The sequence below is a fragment of the Saccopteryx bilineata genome, chromosome 3 (assembly GCF_036850765.1).
Source record: "Saccopteryx bilineata isolate mSacBil1 chromosome 3, mSacBil1_pri_phased_curated, whole genome shotgun sequence".
NCBI lineage: Eukaryota > Metazoa > Chordata > Mammalia > Chiroptera > Emballonuridae > Saccopteryx > Saccopteryx bilineata.
In genome coordinates, this window is record NC_089492.1 from 248,118,231 (window position 1) to 248,144,426 (window position 26,196).

Sequence of the window (26,196 nt, forward strand, 5' to 3'; positions counted from 1 at the left end):
ATGCTGTGTCGCAAAGCTCCTTGCGCGGTGTCAGCGCACAGGCTCGGCAGCCGGGCGCCGCTGCTGCATGTGGAGTGTGAGAGGCTGTGGGCGTTCACCTCATGGGCAGCCCAGCAGGGGAGAGGCTCGCAGGCCCTGGAGGTGGAAGGATGGCATTTGGGGGGCCTGGCTGGGCATGGGGCAGAGCCCAGGACTCTGGAGCTTCAGGAAGAAGGAGCCCTCGGCTGAGCTGACTGGGCAGACCCAGTGGGGACTTGCAGCTCGTGGACTGTCAGTGTCTCCGCACTCCTTTAGGCTTGGCTGAAGGGCTGTGCCATCCTTAGGAAAATTATGACATAGATAAAGATCTCTTATGCCTTGTGCTTCCCCGCCAAACCTTCCTGTTCTTCCATTTCATCTCCTGTTTACATCTGTCTCTAGGAGTACTCTGGTGTGCCTCCGCATCTGGCCACATACCATCTCCTACCCCCTTGCTGACTACAAGGTTTCTAACCATCCAGATGTCCACTATTCTTTAGCCCATCCAGCTCCACACTCATCTTCATGCCTGTTTGAATGAACACCCATCCTTATTTTCATCCATCCACTTATCACCCATCATCCAACACCCAGCATTCACCAGGCCCAGTCATGTCGCCTGCTCCTGCTCTGCACTGGATGACACTGAGATGAGTCAGGGCTGCCTGTGTATGAGGGTTCACCGGAGGTGGGTGTGGATTTCTGTCTTTGACATCAAGGAGGGCCATAAATGCTCACTTCCCTTTAAAGATGAATCAGATCAGAGTGTAAATCTGAATGAGTCTTTCCTTTCCCTTCTATTTACTTGTGCATCTACCCACTCACTCACTTATTCATTCATGTGTCCATCCATCTAACCGTCTATATACCCACCCACCTATCCACCCACCCATCTATATATAACCAACCATGAAGCCATCTAACTGTCAGGAACCACCCAGTTACCCTACTGCCTATATGGCTACCCAACTACTCACCAGCTCATTCACCTTCACACCATCAAAAACTACTGTATGTTTTTAAGATCACAATATGTATGAGGCATGTATTAGATTCTAGGATACTAGCCTGATAGATGATCTGGGGCTGTTGAGTTACTGGGACTTGATTTTAAACCTTTGATATTCTGTAATACACAGAAGCATAACTCAGGGACCGTACTCTCATTTAAACAAATTCTTTACCCAGTGGTTACTGACTGCCTACAGTGTACCTGACACTTTCTAGACACTTGGGATACTGCAGTGAACAAGGCAGATAACCCATGACCTCACCAACTTGCTCGGTGAAGCCCGTCCCTTGCACATTTTAGTGAGGGAGACAGTAACTAGTAAACAAGTAGAAATTATACTGTCTGTGTCTGTATGCATATGTGGAGTGGGCTCCCTTAGGGAGCTTCCAGTCTAGTCGGAGGTGAGACAGATAACAGCCCCAGGCTGTGTGTGTGTGTGCTGTGTTCCAGACTGGAGTGCACTTGCACAGCAAGGACAACAGGTAGTCAGAGGGGCAGCCAAGGACCACTTCCTGGGGAAGGGAAGCTGGAATTCAGCCTACGAGGTCACGGTACCTGGCGACTGGCTGAAACATGCAAGGTGCCTTCTGACCCTGAGTGCCATCCCAATGCTTGGGATCCAATGTTGGCCTTGCTCCCAACTTGCGCGGTGAAGCCCGTCCCTCGCACACTCTAAGCCCGTCCCAGAACCTCAACATGAAGGAGTTGGATGAGATGACCTGTAAAAATCTCCCGTACCATGACTCTAAGATCCATGAATTTGCCTGATCTGTGGTGGTGCAGTGGATAAAGCATCGACCTGGAATGCTGAGGTTCCTGGTTCAAAACCCTGGACTTGGGAGTTGATGTTTCCTGCTCCTTCTCCCTTTCTCTCTCTCTCTCTCTCCTCTCAGAATAAATCTAAAAAAAATTTTTTTAAACCATGAATTTAATTAAAAGGGGAGACTTCTATTTTTGTATTTTTCTGAAGCTAGAAGCTGGGAGGCAGTCAGACTCCCGCATGCGCCCCGACCGGGATCCACACAGCATGCCCACCAGGGGGCGATGCTCTGCCCATCTGGGGCATTGCTCCAGTTGCGGCCGGAGTCATTCTAGTGCCTGAGGTGGAGGCCATGGAGCCATCCTCAGCTTCCAGGCCAACTTTGCTCCAGTGGAGCCTTGGCTACGGGAGGGGAAGAGAGAGATAGAGAGAAAGGAGAGGGGGAAGGGTGGAGAAGCACCCATGTGCCCTGTGTGCCCTGACTGGGAATCGAACCTGGGACTTCTACACACCAGGCCAACGCTCTACCACTGAGCCAACTGGCCAGGGCCAAGGGGAGACATAGTTATGTTTTATAGTGGCATTCTTGAATATACCATTTTTAGTAACAGTCCTGTGAGGTAGGAGGCGCTACTCCCATTTTGCAGATGAGAAAACTGAGTCTTTACAGTCTGTCAAGCTGCCTTCAGCCTCTGCTTTCCTTTCAGAGTTGCAGAGAAAGCTTTTCGGGGGGGGGGGTGTCTGAAAGCACCAGCCCTGAGCAGGGTACATATAAGGGGTACATGAGCTCCATCTTTGTCTACCTAAGATGGCAGATGCTCATTTTAATTTATTTTTGAGGAAAAATTCAATAAATGGTTTTGATGTTTTTATTGGCAGGAACACTGGAACAGAACATATTGTAATTAACTACTTTCCTTTTAAATGAGGGTCGGACAAGACTCTGGCAGCAGCCGCTTAGTCCTAAATAGCAGAGCTGAGACAAACCCAAGGCTGTCTGACTCCTCAAACATCCTTATCCTCTTTCCCTGCCTCTGCTTCAGGGCTGCCCAAACAGCCCGAGAGAGCGCCAGGGAAGAAGGGGCTTAAGGCAAGGGGAAGGCTTTTATCGTACCCTCCTCTCTTGCATCCTCTACATGAGGAAAATGGAGGGAAATGCCTCAGTTTTTAAAAATAAGTTTCTTGGGCTCGCTAAGTCTCTTTTGCTGTGGAACGAGCTCGTTTCTGGTCCAGTTAGGCACGCTTTGTGATTTAACAGGTGCTGCAGAGACGGCCTCTTTTGTTGAAGGGCTCTGTATGCGCTCTCACTATGCAAACGGACCAGCTTCAGCCTCCCTATTAATTATGAACATTTAGAAATGTTCCCGACTATACCCAGTGTTCCCGCTTGTGAAACTCCCCAGGTCAGAGGTCACACATGTTTTGATTTTCTTATTTGAGGTATTATGTGTTCAAGGTAGATTTATGCTACAACCTTTGTTTATTGACTTGTACTTTTCCCCGTGAACCTAATGGAACATGACAGACGATATTTACAAGGCACGTGTTTCCGATTAAATCATGTGAGACATTAAAGCCCGATAAATGAAAGGCCCTTTGAAAGGCCAGGTTCAGAGAGAAGGAGGCAGTCCCTGGTGGGGCCTCGATGGTGGAGTTGCCCCAAGCTGGCTGCAGGAAATGCAGAAGGTGGCAGGCCATTGCTTTACTTGGATGGGACCCATTGGTCCCTGGACCTATGCTATACTGAGGTCTGAAAAAATGAATGTGAAGAGCCCTTACTCTCAACCACCTGGGGAAGAGGAATTCCCTTCCCTCTTCTTTTTAGAGCACCTACTGTGTGCTAGGCTCTGCCACTTAAGTGCTTTCCTACAGAGTCTAGCTGAATCTTGCAACAGCCTGAGGTTCTTGAAGGGGAGTCAGAAAGATATGAGGTTAGCAACGTTGACTTTATCTGCAGGAAGACGTTCAGGTCTTGGCTGGCTCTACCATTTATGGTCTGTGATCTGGGCAAGTTACTTAACCTAAGTCTTGGTACCTTCACCTGTAAAATGGGGATAATCATAATATCTATTGTAGTCTGTACTCCATAGTACATCAGCCAACATATTATCATGATGTAATGGAGGCACAGAGAAGCTGAGTAACTTGCCAAGGTCACTGCTTGCCGCGGGTTACAAACAGAACCCAGATCTTCAGCTTCTAAAGCCTGTCCTGATGCTGCTCCAGCTGCTGCAGTGTGGCTGTGCTGGGCAGCAGGTGGGCAGTGAAGGCGGCCTGCTGACTCCTGCACCAGGACGTGGGGTATTCCCCGGGCCTTCCTCAGGCTTCCCGGGAGCCTTGATGGGAAAGCTTGGTAGGCAGGATTAGCCTAATCGGAGTCTTTCCATAGAGATCAATTAAAGGATTTGGGTAAATATAAAAAGTGGAAACAGCTTGGGATGGAAGGTTTCCCCTATCATCTCCTCTCTCCCTCTCTCTCTTCCTCTTCCTCCCTCTTCCTCTCTACTTTTGCTCCCTGTTGTCTCAGAAAGGGTCTGGAGATGCTATTGACCCATGGGACTGAGCATAGAAGACCCATCTTTTTTTTGGACACTTGGTGGTGTTCAAAATGAGAGCAAATAGGATTTATTTTTTAAATGTTTAAAATTTCTCTTTAGGATCTCTAATGAGCTTAGCAGCATTGTAGAAACAGAAACTTGACAAAGAAGAGCAGGGAAGATGCCTGCGCCCTCCACCTCCCTGAATGGAAAAGCTTGCTTTTGGAAACATTGACTTCTTCTGTGTGTAAGAGCCTTTATTGACCATCATTGGCTATTCCCTGCAATTGGGACATCTGATCTTCATCAGGTGGCGGGTATAAGGCAGTGTTCTACGGGGTCACCAGTTTGGACTCACCCTCCCCCCCCCGCTCTGCTACTTGCCAGTTGGGTACCTTGGGCAGGTCGCTCTCCCTCTGGGCTTCAGTTTCCCCATATAGTCAAGTGTTGCCGGGAGAGCCAGGTGCTATAGTAGATGTGGAGGTTCTGGACTGAGTCCCACATGAGCTAGAATCTGCCAGATTTCCCCAGGAGGCAGCACAGGGCTTAGGAAAGGCCCTAATAACCAAAAGGCCACCTTAATTCGTGTCCTGGTGTCCTGTGAAGTGCATGTTGGGAGCGGATGTGAGTTTAAGCTACCCCTGCTTATTTCTCCTCCCCGGGCTCCCTTTACTTATCTCTAAACTGGGGAAGAGAATCCCTTCTCTGCCTCCCATGAGGTAGTGAACGAGAAAGCACCTGGGAAACTGCAGCCCGTGCAACACTGATCCTGCTTCACGTGGAAGGTTGCAGAGAGCATCCCCTTCTGTAACCTCACAGCACTCCTCTGGGGGGCTGTTGTCCTGCTCATTGTGAGCCAGTGCTGGGAGGGGAGGTGACTTGCTCAAGCTTTGGGGGCTACTAGGTCTCACAGAGCCAGGATGGAAACTGCAGTCTGTCCCACTGCAGGTCAAGCCTGCTCCGTCCCTGCCTTGATGTTCCACTCCAGGAGACCCTGGACTCCTGGAGTCAGAATGGCTCAGGAAACAGGAGGCTTCTCTAGCTCTGTCTTCAATGAATTCTCATCTTCCCCTTCCCCTCTTCTCCCTTCCTTTTCTCTCCCTCACTCCCTTTCCCCTACAGTTTATCTGCTCACTTGGGTTTAGGGTGCTGTGAATGAGAGGTGCAAGATGGGAGTCCACTGAATTAAAAGCTCTTTTCATGAACAAGTGAATTAATTACTGTGCCACTAATTCTGTGTGTCCTTGGGTAAGTTACTTTCCCTCTATGTGCCCTGATTTCTTCATCAATAAGACAAGATTGATAATACCTGCTTTATCCCTGCCACAAATTAGTTACAAGGGATTAGAAGTAGTGCTGACAGTGAGCAGGTGGGACCCAGTTTAAAGCGGTCAGACAAGATGCTGTTATGAGTGTGGTGGTCCTGGGAGAAGGCCCTGTGTGCTACAGCCTCAGCTGTGAACAAACATTTCTTCCAAGCGGGGAGAGGATTTTTAAAGGCCATATATAGTCTTAAAAGCACAAGTGGGATTGAGGGAGAGGGTTTTATTTCTTTAGTAGGTAACAGTGATTCTTAGAACAAGCTAAACAAATCTCCCGTTATTGAAGAATGTTGCTTGGGGCTAGGCTTGATTAAAATCGGAAAATCTAAGAGGCTTAAATGTGTGCGGTTTGGGTTGTGGAGGGATCTGGAGTGCTTTGCCCTTCCCTGCATCTCCCAGGCCGCGGTTACAGAACTGTGAGGCCACAGAGGGTCTGTGGCAGTGTTCGGGCCCTCCAGCCCCTCGTTTTACCAGTGTGGAGCTGGAAAGCCTTCCCGCCCCGGGCAGGCAGAGTCCAGAGCACCTCCCCCGGCTCCAGCAGCCTTGGGTTGGGAGGTTTGTGTTAAGGGCTGCGTGGAGCTCTGCTCCCGGACTGTTTGGGACAAAGGCTGACCTGTTACTCTCAGAGACCCTCAGCCCTGCTTCCATCACCTCAGGGGATTGAGGACTCATGGTTTCCAGCAGTTCCGGATGCCAGGGGCTGGGCCCGGTACCTGTGTAGGTGTGTCCTATGCACCTCTCTGTTTTCTTCCCTCCTCTATAACGTGGGGGTAATGACAGTGCCTGCTTCATAGGGCAGTGGTGACATTAAAGTGAAACAAATACATGGAAAGAGCCTAGAACAGGGCCAGGCATAGGGTAACACACAGTATGTGTCAGCTCCTATGACGACCCTTCCACAAAGGGATGGAATTAATTTTTACATTGAAAGTGACTGAGGCCTATAGTTAAAGTCACTTGCTGGCATTTGTGAATGGCAGAGCAGGGGTTCGTATCTGGGTTTGACCAACTTTGAAGCCAGAGAAGTTCTGTTAATGCCACTCTTCAGGCAGTAGGAGCACCCTTACAGGGTACCAGCTGTAGTGGTCTCCAAGGCTACTTTCTCCCACCAGCCCTGTGGACAGGTCGGGCTTCTGAGGACAGGATCCCGAGGCCTGTGGGAGGGTATAGCAGACTGGCCAGGAGTGGTTCTTGGCTTGGGATTTTATAGCCATGCAGAAAACATGGCCAGAATCTTCAGTGGCTAGAGTCCCAATGCAAATGGTACCTTGCTGGCAAAATTGTTCCTCCTTAATTTAGCCGAGTTGAGTTTTGGGGCAGACTGCCTAGTCTCCTGTCCCTGGAGAGCAGCCCCCAACCTCACACCCCTGCTACCTGGGGTTGCCAGCAGGGGTGCCTGAGCTGTGAGTGGGACTCAGGAGGGTGGAAGAAAGCTCTGGCCCACAGCTAGGTGGCTCAGGATTAGCCATCTCCCTCCCCCTTTTTTTTGTATTTTTCTGAAATGAGAAGTGGGGAGGCAGAGAGACACCCAACCGGGATCCACTGGCATGCCCACCAGGGGGCAATGCTCTGTCCATATGGGTCATTGCTCCATTACAACCGGAGCCATTCTAGTACCTGAGGCGGAGGCCACGGAGCCACCCTCAGCCCGGGCCAACTATGCTCCAATGGAGCCTTGGCTGTGGGACGGAAAGAGAGATAGAGAGAAAGGAGAGAGTGAAGGATGGAGAAGGAGATGGGCGCTTCTCCTGTGTGCCCTTACCAGGAATCGAACCTGGGACTTCCACAGGCTGGGCCGACACTCTACCACTGAGCCAACCGGCCAGGGTGCCATCTCTCTTTCTTGTTCCTACCCTAGCCAGGAAGCCCTGTGACCCCATGCCGCAGAGCTGTACTTCCCCACATTTTGGCTAGGGGACAGATGCGGACAGATGCAAGGGGAAGGCCTTCGTAGGGGTGCCAGTGTTTACTGTCTAGGGAACTGGCAGTTCCCTAAACACTTATCTGCACCTGGTACTTTCTTAAGCTCTTTCTTTCTATTAGTCTTAATCTTCACCTTAACCCTCTGAAGTAGGTACCATTACTATCCCATTTTACAGGTGAGGAGGGAGCCTTGGCATCCTGCGGGAGAGGCAGCCCAGTGAGGGGGAGGAGCACTGATTTCGGAGCTAGGACTCGAGTTCCAGCCCCAGTCTCATCTGGACCCTGAGTGCCCAGCTGCCCTTGACAGAGGGGTAGAAAGGGATTTGAGGTTGAAGTTACCTATGTGAGCAAATGCAGGGAGGGAGAAATAGGTGAAGCCTGCCTGCCTGCCTCCTACAAACATTTATTAAATGCTTGCTGTTTGCTCAGCATTGTATAGGCTGATCATGGAGGAAGCTGGGATTTCTGATAGCATTAATAGCTGATGGTAGTGCAGTCCTATAGGTTTCGAACAAAGTGTGTTTCCCGTGTTACCCTTTTTGACTCAGGAGGCAGAAGATTCTGGGGGTTAAGAGCCAGGACCTGGAATCACACTCCTTGGTTTGCATGCCAATTCCACCACTTATCAACCAGGGGCAGTCACTTCTTTCTGCGCCTCATTTTCTGCACTCATAAAATGGGGATAATAATAGGGCTTAGCAGAGTACCTGGTACTTGACAAGTATTCTCAGTAAGTGTTCCTTTTGACAGGAGTGGAGGGTGTGGGACAGGAGGGACAGGAGGTGGAGCCGACTGTAGGCTCTATAGGCTCTGAATGCCAAAGTTCTTCTTTATGGGACTAACCCTGAGTCAGGAGTTTAAATCCCTGCTGAAACAACAGTGAGATGCCACAGTATACCCACTGGGATGGCTGTAATGAAAAAGATAGATAAGAACAAGTGTTGGTGAGGAGGTTGGTGAGGATGTGGAGACGCCGGAATCCTCAGATACCGTTGGTGGGAATGCAACATGGGTCAGCTGCTGTGGGAAAGTCTGACAGTTCCCTAAACACTTAAACATAGAGTAACATGTGACCCAGCAATTCCACTCCTAGGTTGATAACACTGAAAACATACATCTACATAAAATGTGTACATAAATGTTAGTAGCAATAGTATTCATCATAGCCAAAAAGTGAAACAACCCAAAGTGTCCATCAGTTGATAAATGGATAAACAAAATGTTGTATATCTGCACAATGGGATAGTATTCAGTCAGAGAAAGGGATGAAATACTGATATATGTTATAACATGGATGAACCTTAAAAATGTTATGCTAAGTGAAAGAAGCCCGACACGAAGGCCACGTATTATATGATCCCATTTATAAGAGATGCCCAGAACAGGCAACTCTATAGAGACAGGAAGCAGGTTAGTGGTTTCCAGGGGCTGAGGGTGTGGGGAAGAAAGAGTGGCTGCTAATAGGTATGGGGTTTATTTTGGGGTAGACGAAAATGTTCTGTAATTAGTTAGTGGTGATGGGTGTAGAGGTCTGTTAATGTACTAAAAACCACTAAATAGAACACTTAATTTTTTTCTTTCTTTTTTTCCAAGTGAGAGGAAAGGAGATAGAGACAGACTCCTGAATGCATCCCGATCGGGATACACCTGGCGACCCCCATGTGGGGCTGATGCTCTGCACATCTGGGGCGATGCTAGCAACTGAGCTATTTTTAGCAACTGAAGAGGAGGCTCCATGGAGCCATCCTCAATGGTTGGGGCGATGTGCTCGAACCAGTTGAGCCATGGCTGCAGGAGGGGGGAGAGAGAGAAAGAAGACAGAGGGGGAAGGATAGAGAAGCAGATGGGCGCTTCTCCTGTGTGCTCTGACTGGGAATCAAACCCAGGACTTCCACACGCCGGCCGATGCTCTACCACAGAGCCAACCAGCCAGGACCAAATAGTACTTTAAAAAGGTGAGTCTTATGGTATAGGAGTTGTATCTTAATTTTAAAAATTGAGAAAAACAGAAGCCCTGCCTGATCTGACCCCTTCACTTCTTCTGGGGACACTCCCCCCCCCCCGTGCTTCAGGTGGTAACACCTGGGGCAGCCAAACCTTTGCTCATGTGCCTCTCTCTCCTGTTTCTCTCAGGCAGGCTGTCTGGGACCAAGAACCAGTATTTCATAGATGATAGTTCAGGAAGGAACCTGAAGCTTGCAGGCACTGAGCCTTGCATTCTTCCGGTCCTGTTCCTTCCTCTGGGTTTCAGTTTTCTTACCTAAAAATGTGGTGTAGGACTGTTGTGAGGAAGAATGAGGGCAGGCAGGGGCCTGGGATGGGTATTGAGCAGAAGCATCTGAGTTCTTCCTTATACATTCGTTCCTCCAGGTTGAGTGTACACCGTAGGTGTTCCAGAATGTTTGCGGTTGTGGGGGCCAGGGCTGGCTGAACATGTAGCTGGGCTCTGCCATTACCGTGTAGAGGCAGCCCAGCTCAGAGTCCTGGCTATGAGTCAGGGAGGCCTGAGTTTGGACCCCAGCTCTCCTCCTCTTAGCTGAGTGACCTTTACAGATCACTCAACCTCTCTGTGCTTCAGTGTCATTAGTAGACACAGGTTGTAGTAGGCATGCTATGGACTGGATTGTGTCCCTTCCCCCCTGTTCATATGTTGAAGCCCTACCCTCACTGTGACGATATTTGGTTGGAGATGGGGCCTTTGGGATGCAATTAGGTTTAGATGAGGTCATGAGTGTGGGGCCCTCATGATAAGGATAGTGCCCTTATAAGAAGAGACACTAGAGAGCTCCCTTTCTCATCTACAAGCCAGGAAGAGAGCCCTCCCCAGAAATGGATGATCTGTCACCCGATCTCAGATTCCCAGCCTCCAGAACTGTGAGAAGTCAATGTCTGTTGTTTAAACCCTTCAGTTACAGCATTTGCTGTGCTCGCCCAGGCAAGGTGTTAAAAACAGTAATGGATGTCAAGGTTGGAGTGCAGTGCTTGGCATGTGGTGAGCACACCTGCTATTACTATTAAGTAGCTCCTTTTATGACTGATGGTCATTAGTAGTTGTGGGACCTTGGGCGAGTCACTTCATTCTCTGAGCTGTCCTCTGAAGAATGAGGTCAGAGAGCTGCCCATGTAGGGCTGCACCAGGGTCAGATGAGATAATCTAGGTCGAGGGGGTTGTAAACGGAAGTGGTGTGCCTGTGCAGGGGCTGAGTGTTTGCAGAATGGAAGTGATGGGAAAGCCCTGCAGAGAGATTTGTATGAAGTGCGAGCAGCACTGTGGTGATGACAGCAGGTTCGGAGGGCACTGCTGGCTGGGGAGCTTCCATGTAGCCCTTTTAAGTTACTGACAGCAGCACCTGTCTACCTATACCTAGGTGGCAGCAGCTGAACAGAGAGGTCCCCGGGTTTTTGACCCCGCGGGTTGGTGTTCTGGGCTCATAAGTGTCTCATCACTGAACGGAGAGCCAGGCGGAGAGGAAGAGGAAGCAGGGTCAGTGCCCCCAGGCAGCACGTGTGCTCAGACATGGGGTGGGGGGAGGACAACCTGCAGACAGCTCCTGACCTTGCCTTTTGGCGATGTCCGACCCTAAGTGAGGGAGAACCGTGGGTAACAGAAACCTCCCTGGCTCTGGCCAGTGGCCACCCTTGGGGAGAGAAGTGGACCTAGAAGCGTGAGCCCGGCCAGCTCCTATTCCTGCTCTGTGACATCAGGGACTCGGAAGTCTCCGATGGAAAACCACCGTCTGGAGCTCCTCCGTGTCACTCTCTGCTGTGTGTCCCGAGGGGCTGCTGCCTCTTACAGTTGTCTGCAGAGCTGTGGGCTGAGGTTGTCCTCCCCCAGCTCAGACATCCCGTACCGGAGTGGAGGGAGGGGCGTGTTCCAGGAGAGTTTATGGGATTTTCTGGTTGGTTCTTTAATCGCGTCCTGTTTGTTTGCTGTCTGGTCTGGGTGGTGGGTGGGGAGTCCTTGGAATGTTGGCCTGAGCAGCACAGAAGGCCTGTCTGGGGCAGAGGAGGGCAGAAGTCAGAAAATGGACATGGAGACAGGGAGATTTTCAAATGTCAAGAGTAAGGGGGTTGGTTGCTAGAATAACTCTGGTCTGGCCCCACCCCAATGGCCTGTGTATTTCAGAGAGGTGCGTTGGCTGTTGCAGTTATAACCACTGGGTCTGAGCCCAGTTCCACCTCTGATGGGCTCTGTGACCTCAGCAAGTTTCTTAAGCTCTCTGTGCCTCTGTTCCCTCATCTGTGAAGTAGTAATAGTAGCACCTACCTCATAGGTTGTTGTTAGGATGAAGGGAGGCGATAACATGGAAAAGCAATTAGAACTCTGTCTGGCATAGAGTAAGTGCTAAGTAAATGTTAGCTGGACTGTACAAGAGGCATGGAGGATGGGTAGGTCCTTCCAGCAGAGCTGTTTCTTCTTCAGCTCCCCCGATGCTCACTGAGTCCTCTGTGTGGCCGAGCTCTGTGCTGGGAATGGGTCCAGTCCTGAGCCTATCCCAGGAATGTTCGCAGCCCGGGCAAGGCAGTTCTCCAGAACAGACAGCGGCCTCTCAGAGGAGGAAGGCATCAAAAAGGCAACACTGGACTGTTTTGAAGGATGAATAGACGTTCCTTAGGCAGAGTGGTGGGGAGTAATTTGAATACCAAGCTAAGAAAATCCGAACTCTGTCCAGCAGACAGGGGGAGCAATGGAAAGGTTTCAGGTATTGTCATTCCCTCTGGTTTTCTCACAGAGCCTGTCATTTTTATCGTGCACCGGGTCGTATGACCTGTGACCCTCTTCCCTACTACCTGGCTAGTGTCCAGAAGGTTTGTGTCCTGCTTCCTCCAGCTCCCTTTCTCAGTCTTGAGGGAAGTAGGCCTCAGGAGTTGTTGAGTGCATTTATTAGTTTAACTAATGAATGTGGATCCCCCTCCTGCAAAACCCTGGGCACCATGCTAGGCATAGCAGAGGGGCGCACGAGGAAGAGTCCTGTGGCAATACCACGTCGAAGGTGCTGTTCCTAGGGTAAGGCTGTCACTGATGAGACAGAGAGTTCTCTGGGTGGACGACCTGTTGCAACTGGGAACCCAGCCAGGCTAGTGGAGGAGGTGAGCCTTGGCGCACAGGTGGGGAGGGGATTCCAGGCAGCATGGACAAAGGCCCAGTGGTGGGAAAGCAGCGGGCACATGGAGAAGCAGCAGTGAGTTCTGCTTGGTTGGAGCCAAGGGTGTGTGGAGGGAATGGAGAGAAATAAGGTTGGAGGGCCTTGCAGGCCAGGCCAGGAGGGGCAGGAAGCAGGGGAGTTTTGTTTGTGTCCTTGTCAGCTTTGACCTGTGCTGTGGTACCCTTGATTTTACACGTTGTGGTTCTTTGGAGAAGCGGCACAAAGTGAATTTATCTAAGACGGGGTGGGTCATGGATTCTGTGTTGGCAGAAAGGTAACTTATTATGAAGCCATTATGAAAATCCTCAGAGATTTCTGCCTTAATGAAGGAGGCAATTTTTCTCTGATAGATTCTTTAAAACTTGGGTTTCAAGTGGGGAATAGCGACACATAATTTATTTCTCCTGGTGCTTGATCTGAGATCCCTTGGGAAAGAACAGGAAAGAATTAGTGAGCTCTATATTACAATTTAATTGCTAGAAGGAAAAATATTATTTTTTATTGTTAGCCATTAGCTGCTTCTAGTTTTATTAAACTTAACCCTTTGCCGAGCACAGCATTAGCCACTTGGAGCTTGCCAGCTCCCTGAGGGGAGGAAAAACCTCAGCATTGTCCCACCTTATAAAGCAGGGTTATAGGGTGGGATCTGAGTGGCCCTGGGGATACTTGTATTTCAGGAATCCTTGTACTTGATGGTGGGTTCAGTTCTCATCCTGTTCCTCCACCCCTCTACCCCCTTGCCCCAGGAGGAAAGGACTCTGGTACCTGGGTCAAGCCTGAGTCTCTTTTGAGGTGGTTGAACTTGGTTGTATTGCTTAATCTGTTTAACAGCTGGGGAGATTTCATTTCTTGGGGTCATTGCTAGGGCTAAATGAGACACTGCATGCAAACTGAATACCCTGGTGTTCAGTAGAGTAGATGCCTGATAAATGCCCGTTAATGGGTCCCAGTACCCTCCTTTGTTCTGGCTTCGGGCTTCAAACTCTTGCCTACTGGGACCCTGCTCAAAGGGCCGGCCTCACCCCAGTCCCTGTGCAGCCAGGCGAGGGGAGAGGCCCTGTTCAGCCTGACCCCTCCACAGTGCTGGGCAGTTTCACTCCTTGTTGTCGGCTCCTTGTCTGATATGTTGACACCAGCAGCCTGTGCCTTAGACAGACCCCTACCCTTAGGGATTTCCTGAAGGGGTGGAGGAAGACAAATGAGTGAACTGTGATGATGGGGTGGCCAAGGTGGGCACTTTACCTGCCTGGGGTACTGAGGAAGGCTTGCTATGTAGGGGCTGGGGGGAGTTCTGAGGGACTAGAAGGAATGAGCTCACTAGGGAAACTGCCTTTATTCTCTAAAGCCACAGAACCCTGTTGGCTACTTTTTAATTTTTATTTATTTTATTTTTTTTTGTTTTTGTTTTTGTTTTTGTTTTTTCAGAGACAGAGAGAGAGCCAGAGAGAGAGGGATAGACAGGGACAGACAGACAGGAATGGAGAGAGATGAGAAGCATCAATCATCAGTTTTTCGTTGCGCATTGTGACACCTTAGTTGTTCATTGGCTGCTTTCTCATATGTGCCTTGACCACGGGCCTTCAGCAGACCGAGTAATCCCTTGCTCGAGCCAGTGACCTTGGGTCCAAGCTGGTAAGCTTTTGCTCAAATTAGATGAGCCGGCGCTCAAGCTGGCAAGCTCGGGGTCTTGAACCTGGGTCCTTCCGCATCCCAGTCCCACGCTCTATCCACTGTGCCACCACCTGGTCAGGCTTAATTTTTATTTTTTTAATGAGAGAGAGAGGGAGAGAGAGAGAGACAGACTGGAAGGGAGAGACAGACAGGAAGGGAGAGAGATGAGAAGCATCAGCTCACAGTTGTGGCACTTTAGTTGTTCATAGGTTGCTTTCTCATATGTGACTTGACTGGGGGGCTCTAGCTGAGCCAATGACCCCCTGCTCAATCCAGTGAGTTTGAGCTCAAGCCAGTGACCGTGGGGTCATGTCTCTGAACCCACGCTTAAGCTGGCAACCTTGGGGTATTGAATCTGGGTTCTCAGTGTCACAGGCCAACACTGTCCACTGCGCCACCACCTGGTCAGGCAGTGTCGGCCACTTTCTGCTGGCTGGAAGGTCTCAGCTCACCAGTCCTGCAGTGACTCTTCTTGACTTTCGTGTTCTCCCTCACTCCACTCCTTCCCTTTTCACCCACAGCTCGTGGTTTACACACATCTTTTGCCAGGATATTGGAGGCTGTTACCCCTTTTACAGGTGAGAGGTCACAGAGCTGGGGATCTGGGCTAATGTCCAGCAGAGAGCAGCAGACCTTGCTGCTGAAGAGAGCTTTATAAACAGATGTGGACCTACTGTGGTCGTCAGATTTTCATTGACTCACCTTCCCTGACTTATTAGGAACCATTTGCCTCTGGTCTCTTGCATTGACCAGGGGAGGTAGTGAGCCAGCCTTTCCTCAACATTCAACTGCACTTAACCGTCTGTGTACCATGCCTGTCCCCACATTCTTCTCTCTGCCTAGAGTGCCTCATGCCCTTCTTTTTTTTTTTTTTGGCTAACTCTGATTGATCTTTCAAGAACAACCCGAGAAGACCTGCCCTGACCCCACGGTCCCCCAAGCATGCTTCTGCACAGCACTGACTGCCCACCTGTGTGCTGAGTGTGTGTGCACTGTCCGTCTCTCCCACCAGGCAGTAGATCTTGGGGGCCAGGACTGTGTTTTTATTCCTCTGTGTCTCCAGTGCCTCCCATCGGGCCTGGCATGCTCAGGGAGAGCTTTTACAGTTTGAGTGTTAACAACAGAGCTCCCTCATGTTTGAACTATATTGTCTGTTTTCTAAAGCATGTTCACATCCACTGCCTTTTGAGCCACACAGTAGTTGGAGAGTTAGGTAAGGTAGCAATGGTAAGGTGAGGAAACGGATCCTCAGGAGCTGCCCAGCATGTCGGTGGTAGAGCCCAGCCTTCAAGTCCACGGTGGACTATGCCGTCTCCCCCCACCGCCTGCACAGTGCTGCAGATGGTGCCTGCTTCTGATTCCCGCACCCTTGGTGACCCTGAGGCCATGACTGCTTGTAATCAATCAGATGGCCTTCCTCCCATTGAGCTCTTGCTGCTGAGAGAATGGAAATTTGGATCAGTGTGCAGGGGTGAGAAACTGGGTTGGGGGATCTCTGGGTGGGGATGCTGGGCGTCCCAAATGGGATGGTGGTAGTTGAGCAAACATATTAGAACCAGACTTAGTGGTTTTGAGCTTTGGCCCTGGGGGCCACCGAAAACCAGCCTGAGTGGTTCGCCAAACACCTGCCTCATGTGTCTTGGTTGTTCGGAAGATTTTGAATGGTCAACAGCAGCAGGGAAGATGGATCTGACTACTCTGGCCCGTTGAGGTTAAGTTGGCCATGGTGGTGGCTCCAGAGACTGACTGTTCTCAGGGAGACCTGGGTTCAAATCCTGCCAGGTCACTAATGCCGCTTACTTGATATGGGACCATGCAAGTCACTCACCTTCTGTGCCTCAGTTTTCTCATCTATAAAAAAGGGGATGATAATAGTCTCTGAGGGGCTCAGGACTATATCATTATTAAACAGTGCCTATAACAAACTGAATACTACAATTATTTCCATCTCTGTGATTTGGAGTTGTACCCTACCCTGCTTATCTCCCTTGGGTTGATGGAAGGTCCAGATGCAGCAGTCCGCACACTGTAAAGTGCTGTCCACCTGTCTTCTCTGAGAAGGAAAGGGGGTGGATGCAGAGGAAAGAGCTTAGCTCTCAAGCTGCTTCCTGGGGAGGACAGGCCCCCAGAAGCTGAGCCAGGGCCAGGCTGGCAAGTGGACCAGTCTGGCCAGTGAAGACTGAGCATCTCTAGCCAGAGCACAGCAAAGCGTTGGAGGGGTCCAGGAAAAGCTGCACGGTGTGCTGAGGGTGGTGGCACTGCTATAGAAAACGAGGCCTGCAGGGGGCCCCGGGCCACTGTGTGGCTCCAGCCCATCAGGGAGAAAGAAGGTTGAAGGTGGGGTCCTGGGGTTCTCTAACTTCTCAGCCCTCCCTGTACAGGACCACAACCCCAGGGACAATAATAATACCCACTGGGCAGGTTGTGATGAGAGTTACTATAACTTTCTGAGGTAACGTGAGAAATATAAGTGTTAAAATGTGTGAAGTACATAGTAAGTGTTCAATAATTGTTTGAAGATATTTTTATTGTTATTGTTACACTCTTCACATTATTACCATATTCTTTTCCCACACCTCTGGAGTACATTGGATACCACTTGCTGTTCTTTGGTTGTGTGGAACACTTTTATCCTTTAGGCAGCGGGGAGCCATAGAGGGCTTTTGAGTAGGGTATGGCATAGAGCTGGGCTCTGGGAAGATTAATCTGGCAATGGGTTTCAGGTATTAGGAGGTATGGTTAGTTTAAAAAGGGATTTATTGTTTTATAGGATTTAAAAAAATTACTTTTCAATTCTTTTCCTCTTTAGTTGGGGGGGGGGGGAAGAGATGTTTAATGAGAAGGAAAAGAAAGCTTGTGTTAAGAAGAAAGGATGGTCCTGGCCGGTTGTCTCAGTGGTAGAGCGTTGGCCTGGCATGTGAAAGTCCCGGGTTTGATTCCCCATCAGAGCACACAAGAGAAGTGTCCATCTGCTTCTCCACCCCACCCCCTCTTGCTTTTCTCCCCCTTCTTTCTTCCCTCTTGCAGCCAAGGCTCGATTAGAGCGAGTTGACCCCAGGCACTGAGGATGGTTCCATGGCCTCCGCCTCAGGTGCTAGAATGGCTCTGGTTGCAATAGAGCAAGGGCCCCAGATGCGCAGAGTATCGCCCCGTAGTGGGTTTGCTGGGTGGATCCTGGTTGGGGCACATGCTGGAATCTGTCTCTGCTTCACCTCCTTTCACTAAATAAAAAAAAAGAAAAAAAAAAAGGAGGTAGTTGGAGGGGTAAGGTACTTAACAGAGATAGGAAGAGCTGGAGAGTGGGCTGCAGACTAGACCTAGGATTCCCCAGGTCAGGTTGTGGGTATGGAAATGCCTGTATCCTGTCCCTCCCTCCGTGTGGGACTTGAGAATGATCGTGATATAGATGACCTCTGTGACATCAGAGAGGACAGCCACCAGGGCAGGGCTGGTGTGAATGTGGAGCCTGGTAACGCTGGTGGGTGTGGCTCTGGATTGGGGTGTGTTGGTGGGAAGTGAGGTTTGGATTGACCACGAGAGGACAGAGGCCATTTAGAGAAACTGGGAGTTTGATACGATGGAGCTGTGTAGAGAGGAAGGACCCTTTCTAGCAAATCCGGAGCTCAGCCAGTGTATGATTTGATGCCGGCTGAGTGGCTACAGGGAGTGGCCAGTGGAAAAGCTAGAGGGGAGGCTGGGAGGTGAGGGGGGAAAGGAGGAGGGAGGAGAAGCTGGCAAAGGAAGCCGGCAAGGTTCAGGGAGATGGGGGCTGTGGGTGAGTAGGGCCCTCAGCTCATCCGAATGTGTGTTCATTTGGGACCCTGGACCCAGGGGTCTCCTCAGGTTACATTCACCGTCAGAGATTCTGCCTCAAGGAGTCCAGGGTAGAGCCACAAATCTGCGTTTAAAACATGAGTGCAGTGCGGAGGACCCGGGTTCGATTCCCGGCCAGGGCACACAGGAGAAGCGCCCATTTGCTTCTCCACCCCTCCGCCGCGCCTTCCTCTCTGTCTCTCTCTTCCCCTCCCGCAGCCAAGGCTCCATTGGAGCAAAGATGGCCCGGGCGCTGGGGATGGCTCTGTGGCCTCTGCCCCAGGCGCTAGAGTGGCTCTGGTCGCAACATGGCGACGCCCAGGATGGGCAGAGCATCGCCCCCTGGTGGGCAGAGCGTTGCCCCTGGTGGGCGTGCCGGGTGGATCCCGGTCGGGCGCATGCGGGAATCTGTCTGACTGTCTCTCCCTGTTTCCAGCTTCAGAAAAATGAAAAAAAAAAAAAAAAAAAGAAACATGAGTGCACGGGCAGAAGGCAAGTGAACAGGCTCTGCGGACACTAATTTAGGTCCACTCCAGCCCCAGGGTGGGTAGAAGGGATGGCGCAGCAGGCAGCAGGTGGTCAGGGGCTCCCATGGGGATGCGGCTGGTGGGTGGAGGGAGAGGGAGAGAGGGGGCCCTAGCCTGGGCAGAGGCGGGAGGCCCTGGCCTGGGTGGGGGGGTGAGTTTTTGGAGAACTCTGTTTAGAAGCTGGCCATGATTGATGGGAAAATTGAGGGCATGTGGAGATCCACCAGCTGGGTGGGGACTGGCTGGAGGTCCGTCCTGGTCAGTCCCGGTCAGCAGGCTGAGGGGTCCGAAGTAGGGGTCCACAGCTAGGGAGACAAAGGAGGGCCAGAGTAAGCTGTTGATGGTATGGACAGTGAGGGTACAGTGGGTTCTTTCCACAGAGGGGCTGAGAGAGATAGGGCCGAGGTCAGAGCAGGACCTCCCGAGTGCCTCACTCTGGGCCCCTTGAAACCCTTGCAGATCTTCCAGCTGGCGACTGGTGGGGCCCCGGAGCCTGGCTGGGGATGAGCGTGCTTGCTGTGAGGGGTGAGTGGTCCCAGCTCTGGTGAGGGCTACAGACCAGGGAGGTAGTATTACAGATGGGGAGAGATGCCCAGACTCTCCATTCATTCACCCACCGTTTGCTCATCAAATATGTATTAGGGGCCAGGCGCTGAATAGGCAGCTTTTGCTTCCTTCCTTTTTAAGAGGCAGTGTTGCCTGGTGGTTAAGAAAGAATGGGGCCCTGGAACCTGGGCTCACATCTCCCTGGTTCTTTACTTGCTTGCTGGACAGCCCTGAGAAAGGTACTTAATCTTTACGCTTCATCTGTGAAAAGGGGGAAATAATTCTACCCATCTCAAGGGGTTGTCATAACAATTCAACATCTAAACACAGGCAGTGTGGTTAAAATGGCACCAGGCTTTTATTATTCTTGCTCCAGCCACACCCTTGGACAGTTCATGCCACTCACTGTGACCAGTGCTGGTTCCTACAAATGCCATTCTCTCGGTTGGGATGCCCTTTCCTCCCATCTCTGCCTATTAAGGCCCAATTCAAGCGTGCTGCCTTCTGACTCTCATCTTCTTAGCCGTTAAAAGGGGTTAGTCATTTCTGCCGTGCCTGCCTCACTGGGTGAAAAAGGGAAAAAGAGACAGTCTTGGCACCCTGAACAGCAAGCAGCTTTCATTGTAAGCTCCTCTGCAATTTTTACGTGTTTTATTGTGTCCGTTTTACGATGTATACATTGAGGCTGAGAGGTACTTACTGTGTTAAAGAGTCCTTCCTCCGCTCAGGGTCTAGCCAGTCAGTTCAGGCAGAGGCCGCCTGATGTTTGGTTCTGGGAGAAGACTCTACCTCGTCCCACATGAGGTTGGCTCAAGCTGTCCCAGCTGCGTCTCGCATCAGACCTTCAGAGGGTCTTGGTGATCAGTCCCTTCCCCATTACATTGCTGATGTGGGACTGGAGATGGGTGTGTGTGTGTGTGTGTACGAAGTGACAGCCCACCTCTGCCCGCGGCCCCGAAGGTGTTTCGCTGTGGTACTGAGTGGGTGCTGAGGGGTGAGGCTCACCTGCCTGATGCCTTCATTACAGCCCATGGCTCCGGCTCCAGCTGGACCAGCTACTGTTTTCATTCCTGTTTTCTCCTCCTTTTGGCCAGTGCTGGATGCTGGGACACAGCGATAAGTCAGGTCCAGGCCTGTCCTAAGGAGCTCACAGCTGAGGGGTCAGGCAGCCGGGTATGAGATAATGACCACACAGAGTAACTCAGGGTTGGGGAGCCCAGAGGGAGCTTCAGTCCTAAAGAGGTGAGCTGCCTGCACAGCCAGGAGCCCTCCTTCTGCCTCCCTCTCCTGCCCTGTCCATACCTCCAGGCCTGGCCTGCCTCTACGAGAGCTCCCTCTGCCTCATCGCCCCAGGGCAAGGACCAGGCTTGTCACATGGCACTACTGCCCTCAGCCATGTCTGTCTTGCCGCTTTAACTACAGCCACACTGAGCCATGAGCTCTCAGCACTTTGCCTTTGCCACTACTGTTCCCTTTGCACTCTGCTTTTGCCACTGCTGTTCCCTTTGCCTGGACTGCCCTTCTTTATGTTTGTGCCTAAGTATTTCTTACCTGCTTTTCAAAATTTAGGTCAGATGTCACCTCTGTGAAGCCTTCCCTGGGAACGCCTTCCTTCCAGCTAGGCCTTTGGCTCCTCTGTGCTACCAGCAGGCCCTCTTCTTTCTCTGTGTCTGTCTCTCTAATTCACTCTGTTGAGTGAATGATGAAATGAATGGCTGGACTGTAATTTTGAGCTGATCTGTTAACGTCTCCCATATCACAAGGGTGGTTGGTGTCTATGGAGAAAATCAAATGACCTATCCACAAAGTGCTATTAAAAGCAAAGGCAGCCTGACCTGTGGTGGCGCAGTGGATAAAGCGTCGACCTGGAAATGCTGAGGTCGCCGGTTCGAAACCCTGGGCTTGCCTGGTCAAGGCACATAGGGGAGTTGATGCCTCCAGCTCCTCCCCCCTCTCTCTCTCTCTCCTCTCTCTTCTCTCTAAAATGAATAAATAAAATTTTTAAAAAAAAAAAAAAAAATAAAAGCAAAGGCAGTGCTACCATTTCTAAAATTACCATGATTGTGTATTTTCTGCTCCCCTCCCCCACAATCAATGCCTAGCATAGAGTTGACCTCTGACCTGGGACGATGTGATTGGTGCCAGATCCGCTCAACTCCTGGGCCTTGGAAGGCTGGCCAGCAGGTGCCCCTCTAGAGTTCTTAAAGTGTTCACCCCTTGAATTCTCCACCATTCTGTAAAGCTCAAAAGTTGTCAATGTGAGAACATTTACTTATTGATTTACTCATGTAGCAGGTTTTTCTTTAGCACCTACTGTGCTACATGGCACTTTGCGGGTGCTGTGGGCCTGCCCTTGGGGAGTTATGGTTTAGTGGGTAAAGCAGGTGTCAGACAAGGAAGGAAGCACAAGTGAGGGAGTTCAGGGAAGAAAGTGAAGGCAAAATAGGGAAGATGTCCTGAAGGAGGAGGCACTTGCCTTGGACATTAAAGAATGGGAAGGGTTTTCGTGGCGGTGCTAGGAGGGAGAGCCAGGAGGGTGATGGAAAGGCAGGCACGGAGGTGTGGAGGAAGATGGTGCCTGCTCTCTTGTTCCAGCAGAGGCTTGCACATCTGCCTCAGGAAAGAAAGAGATCCTTCTGGCCCTGGCCGGTTGGCTTAGCGGTAGAGCGTCGGCCTGGCGTGCGGGGGAACCGGGTTCGATTCCCGGCCAGGGCACATAGGAGAAGTGCCCATTTGCTTCTCCACCCCCACCCCCTCCTTCCTCTCTGTCTCTCTCTTCCCCTCCCGCAGCCGAGGCTCCATTGGAGCAAAGATGGCCTGGGCCCTGGGGATGGCTCCTTGGCCTCTGCCCCAGGCGCTAGAGTGGCTCTGGTTGCGGCAGAGCGGCGCCCCGGAGGGGCAGAGCATCGCCCCCTGGTGGGCAGAGTGTCGCCCCTGGTGGGCGTGCCGGGTGGATCCCAGTCGGGCTCATGCGGGAGTCTGTCTGGCTGTCTCTCCCCGTTTCCAGCTTCAGAAAAATACAAAAAAAAAAAAAAAAATTGAAAGAGATCCTTCCCCCCTCTAACAGTCCTGCCCCCCACCTCCCCACCTCTCCCCTCTTCCCCACCTTTTCCTTGCTAAGTGCTCAGAGCACATGTTATAGGGACTAGTCAAAATATCCACTCAGATGGATTTATCCCCTGTGAGCCCATGGTCGCATTCCTGGGCACAGGAGGGGTGTGGCCCGTGGAGATGTTTGCAGAGAAGACAGAGCCTAATGAGAGTCTGATGAGGTGTTTGCCATGAATCAGGGACAGAGCAGGTGTCGCCTGCCTCCCCCCCCTCCCCCCGCCCCACATACCCAGTGCAGGAAACACACACACACCCGGTGCAGGAAACACTGCTTGTCTGGCAGAGGGGCCTGTCTGGCCTGCAGTTGGGGTAGCCTCTGGGCTCTTAGTCTCAACAGTGGTCCTGACGGCATGAGGGAGGACAGGGGTCCTACATACTTGAGGTGGCCAGATGGTATAGGACAGACCCTTGGAGTGGGTGGTAGGATATAAAACTTTGGTCCAGCGCTGTCACTTCTTAGCTTGGTGGACCCACAATTTGTTGAGCAAATCTTACAAATTGAGGAAGAAAATAAACACAGTCACCAGCTGGGTGACCTCTAGGGAGGAAAGGGTAATAGGGATAGAAGAGTGTTTCCCAAGAGGCATCATTGTGAGGATTGAATTATATAAGGCCTGACACAGGAGCATAGTGCTTTGAATATTGATAAAAGCAGGGTTGGATGGTTAGACCAGGTGGTCAGTGTTGCCTCAAAGTTTTGAAATTTCTGGGAATAAATAAGTAGTAAAAGAACCCCATGGGGAGCCCTCAGAAGACCTTAACTCTCTTTGCTCCTGCCTATTACCCCCCTCACCCCACCCAAGAGAGAGTCTGAGAGCCACAGGTGGGTGGCAGCTTGAAAGGCATAAAAAGTATTGTGAGCTGGGACCACTTCCCTCCCATGACTGCAGAAGAGACAAGAGGCTCTCTCCCAAGTCTAGCATTCCTGTCTGGCTCTGATCCTGGCTCTCACCTCCCTTTGCTCATCTGTCTCCAGCCTATGAAAATCTTATCTTAACTCAAGAAATGCTGTGTTCCAGCCCAGGCTCTACTTCTCAGAGGCTGTGTGACCTTAGCCAAATCACTTGGCCTCTCTGAGCCTGTATTCTCACAGGAAAAATTCTGGTATTGGAATAGCTCTCTGGAGCCTCCTACACACAGTTCTGGACTCTTTTGTATATCAAAGCCAGAGAGGCATTCAGCATACTCAGGAAGTTCATTTAGGTGACAGACACTGATTCTATCTGACCTCCTTAGCAGGTGGACAAGGTCCTTTATGATCTGGCCTCAGGAACTTTACCATTTCTCTCCTGTTTCCATTTGACCACACTGAACTTTGTTCATTCTCTGAATGCATCATGTGCTCTTATGCTTCTGTGCCTTTGCATGGTTGCTGTTTTCTTGGTTGGCACACTCCTGTTTATCTCTCAAAGCCCAGTGCACCCCCCTTTATTTTTCTTTATGTGAGAGGAGGGGAGATAGTGAGGCAAACTCCCACGAGCCCCGACCAAGATTCACCTTGCAACAGCATTTGGGGCTGATACTCAAGCACCAAGCTATTTTTAGTGCCTGAGGCTAATGCTCTCCAATAGAGCTATATCCTCAGCTCCTGGGGCCACACTCGAACCAATCAAGCTGGTTATGGGAAGGGAAGAGGGAGAGAAGTGGGAGAAGGAGGGAGGGAGAAGCTGATCGTAACTTTTCCTGTGTGCCCTGACCAGGAATCGAATCTGAGATGTCCATATGCCGGCCTGACACTCTTATCCACTGAGCCGCTGGCCAGGGTCCAGATGTTCCCTCTCTGAATCCTTCCCATCTCTTTCCAGCAGAGTCAATTACCTGACCAGGTACCAACTTTCTTACCACATGCCCTAGTTTATCTGCTTTCCTGTCTGAGCTTCCCAAGGAGAGGGAATGAGTCTGCTTCATCTGTGCCTCAGCGACCAGCTCAGGGGCTGGCACAGACCAAGCCAGAATCATTTTCCTGTGCTTAGTTTTGCTCCATTTCCTACCTGCCTTTCTTTTCCATGTTGGAGGGGAAAGACAGTACTATGGATGAGAACAAAGCAGCGTCCTCTGTTAAACATGCTGAGAGCTGGTGGAAAGCGGAATGGGTCTGAGCCAGGGAAGGACTGACCCACTAGTGTGCTGCTTCCAAAACAGGCTGCAAGGGAATCTCCATTTGTTTGTTCATCCTTCTATCCATCTACCCATCCATTCATCCATCCTTTAGTGAAAAGCCAGCTTCATGCCAAGCATTGCTCTAGTCCTCAAGTAAATAGTGGAGAATGAGAGAGAGACTTGCCTGAAAGGACTCACAGTCTTGTGGGAGAGATGGAAGAAACAGTGGCAGTGGTTGGGTGACTGGGGTGATGGAGGGAAGCCCGGGACCCGAGAGCTGAGAAGAGCCAGCCCAGCAGCGTGGGGTGAGTCTGAGGTGGGCATATGGACAATGGAGAGATGTGAGCTAGATGGAGGCTTCAGGCAGAGGAATGGGCACGTTTCTGACAGAACTTGTAGATGAGAGTTAGCATGTTCATGGTGGTGGTGGGGTCATAGGTGAGGCTGGAGGGGTCAGCAAAGGAGCAGTTCCTGTGGCCAGATGGTTGGGGACAGAGGTGGCTCTGACCAGATCTGGCTGCATTGGTGGCAGCAGGGAGAGGAGGGGTGGATCAGGGGCTGCTGTCTGAGACTTGGCGACTGACTGGATGTGAAAGATGAGGGTGAGCAGTCACGAACAACTGGGGAAGTGACAGTTGTCTCAGGAAATAACTTGTTTGGAAGAGAGGAGAAAAACACAAAGAACTCAGCAGGGATCTCTGCAACTCAGGGTAATTTTGGCTTTGGAGAGCCAGCCTTGCTAATCAGATTGTAAAAATCAGGTACTGGGGTTTTTGCAGAAAATGAAGCAGATCAAAGCCAGGGTCGATTAGGCTCTGATTAAACATTGCCGAGGAGGGTCAGACTCATTACCCAGGAATGTACACAGGCCGGCAGCACTGACGGGGGATAATAACAGATCGCACCCGGCAGCGCAGACACTACGGCGCTCTGGGGACGCGGTGCTCCGCGGCAGGGCGGCCACAAGGAATGGTATGTCCGCGGGCTCCGGCGGGAATGAAGGTGGCAGGGCACGTTTGTAGAAGTCTGGTTCCCTCTTTGTGGCCTGTTTCCTCCTCTGCAGCCCCTGTGGACAGGACTGCTCCTGTGAGCTGGGTGTTGGCTGAGGGCACTGTTTTCCACCTTTGCATGCTTGCTCATGCCCTTCCTGCTGTTAAATGCCTTCCTCACCCTCTTCTATCTCTGTTTCCCTCCAGGACTCTGCTTGCTCACATCTCCTCTGGGAAGCCTTCCCTGACCTGCATCCTGGGTCACGTGTCTCCTCTAAACCCCCACAGACCCCGTCAGTGGGGGTTGTCATGGTCTTCGTCAATGGGTGTCGCTCAACCCCCTGCCGACTGTGAGTTCCTCCATGGCAGTGCCTCTCCATGTCATGTGTCCAGTTCAGGTCCAGGCACAGAGCAGATGTCAGGCTGTGTTCACTGGTCTGGGCAGAGCAAGTCCCTGAAGCCATATAGCTGGGAAGAACAGAGCAGGGTCAGGCTCTGCTCGCCTGTCCTGGGTGCAGGAGCAGCCTCAGGACTTCACCTGAGAGGAGTGTGGGGATGGGGGTGGGGGGTCAAGAGTCTGCTGGCCAGGGTAAGCAGTCCCAAGGTGTCTCACTCACCTGCTGCCCAGCTGAGGAGAGGCAGTCAACTCCACCAGGCTGGAGAGCATAAAGGAGATTTGTTGGAAGGGAAAGTGGGAATCACTACCAGGCTGACAAGTGT

At 51.2% G+C, this 26,196-nt stretch overlaps 1 protein-coding gene across 8 annotated transcripts in view; it reads left to right on the forward strand.

Moving 5' to 3' along the window:
* GLIS1 (GLIS family zinc finger 1) overlaps positions 1–26,196 on the forward strand; it is a 265,940-nt gene that overhangs the window by 30,879 nt on the left and 208,865 nt on the right. The window contains exon 1 of one of the 8 annotated variants that reach the window (XM_066265005.1): positions 25,736–25,826. The exons of the other annotated variants lie outside the window; for them this stretch is intronic. Coding sequence (XP_066121102.1) covers positions 25,799–25,826 — 28 coding nt within the window. The 5' untranslated portion in view covers positions 25,736–25,798. Of the gene's footprint in view, positions 1–25,735; positions 25,827–26,196 lie in introns of those variants that run through there. 8 annotated transcript variants of the gene reach the window in all.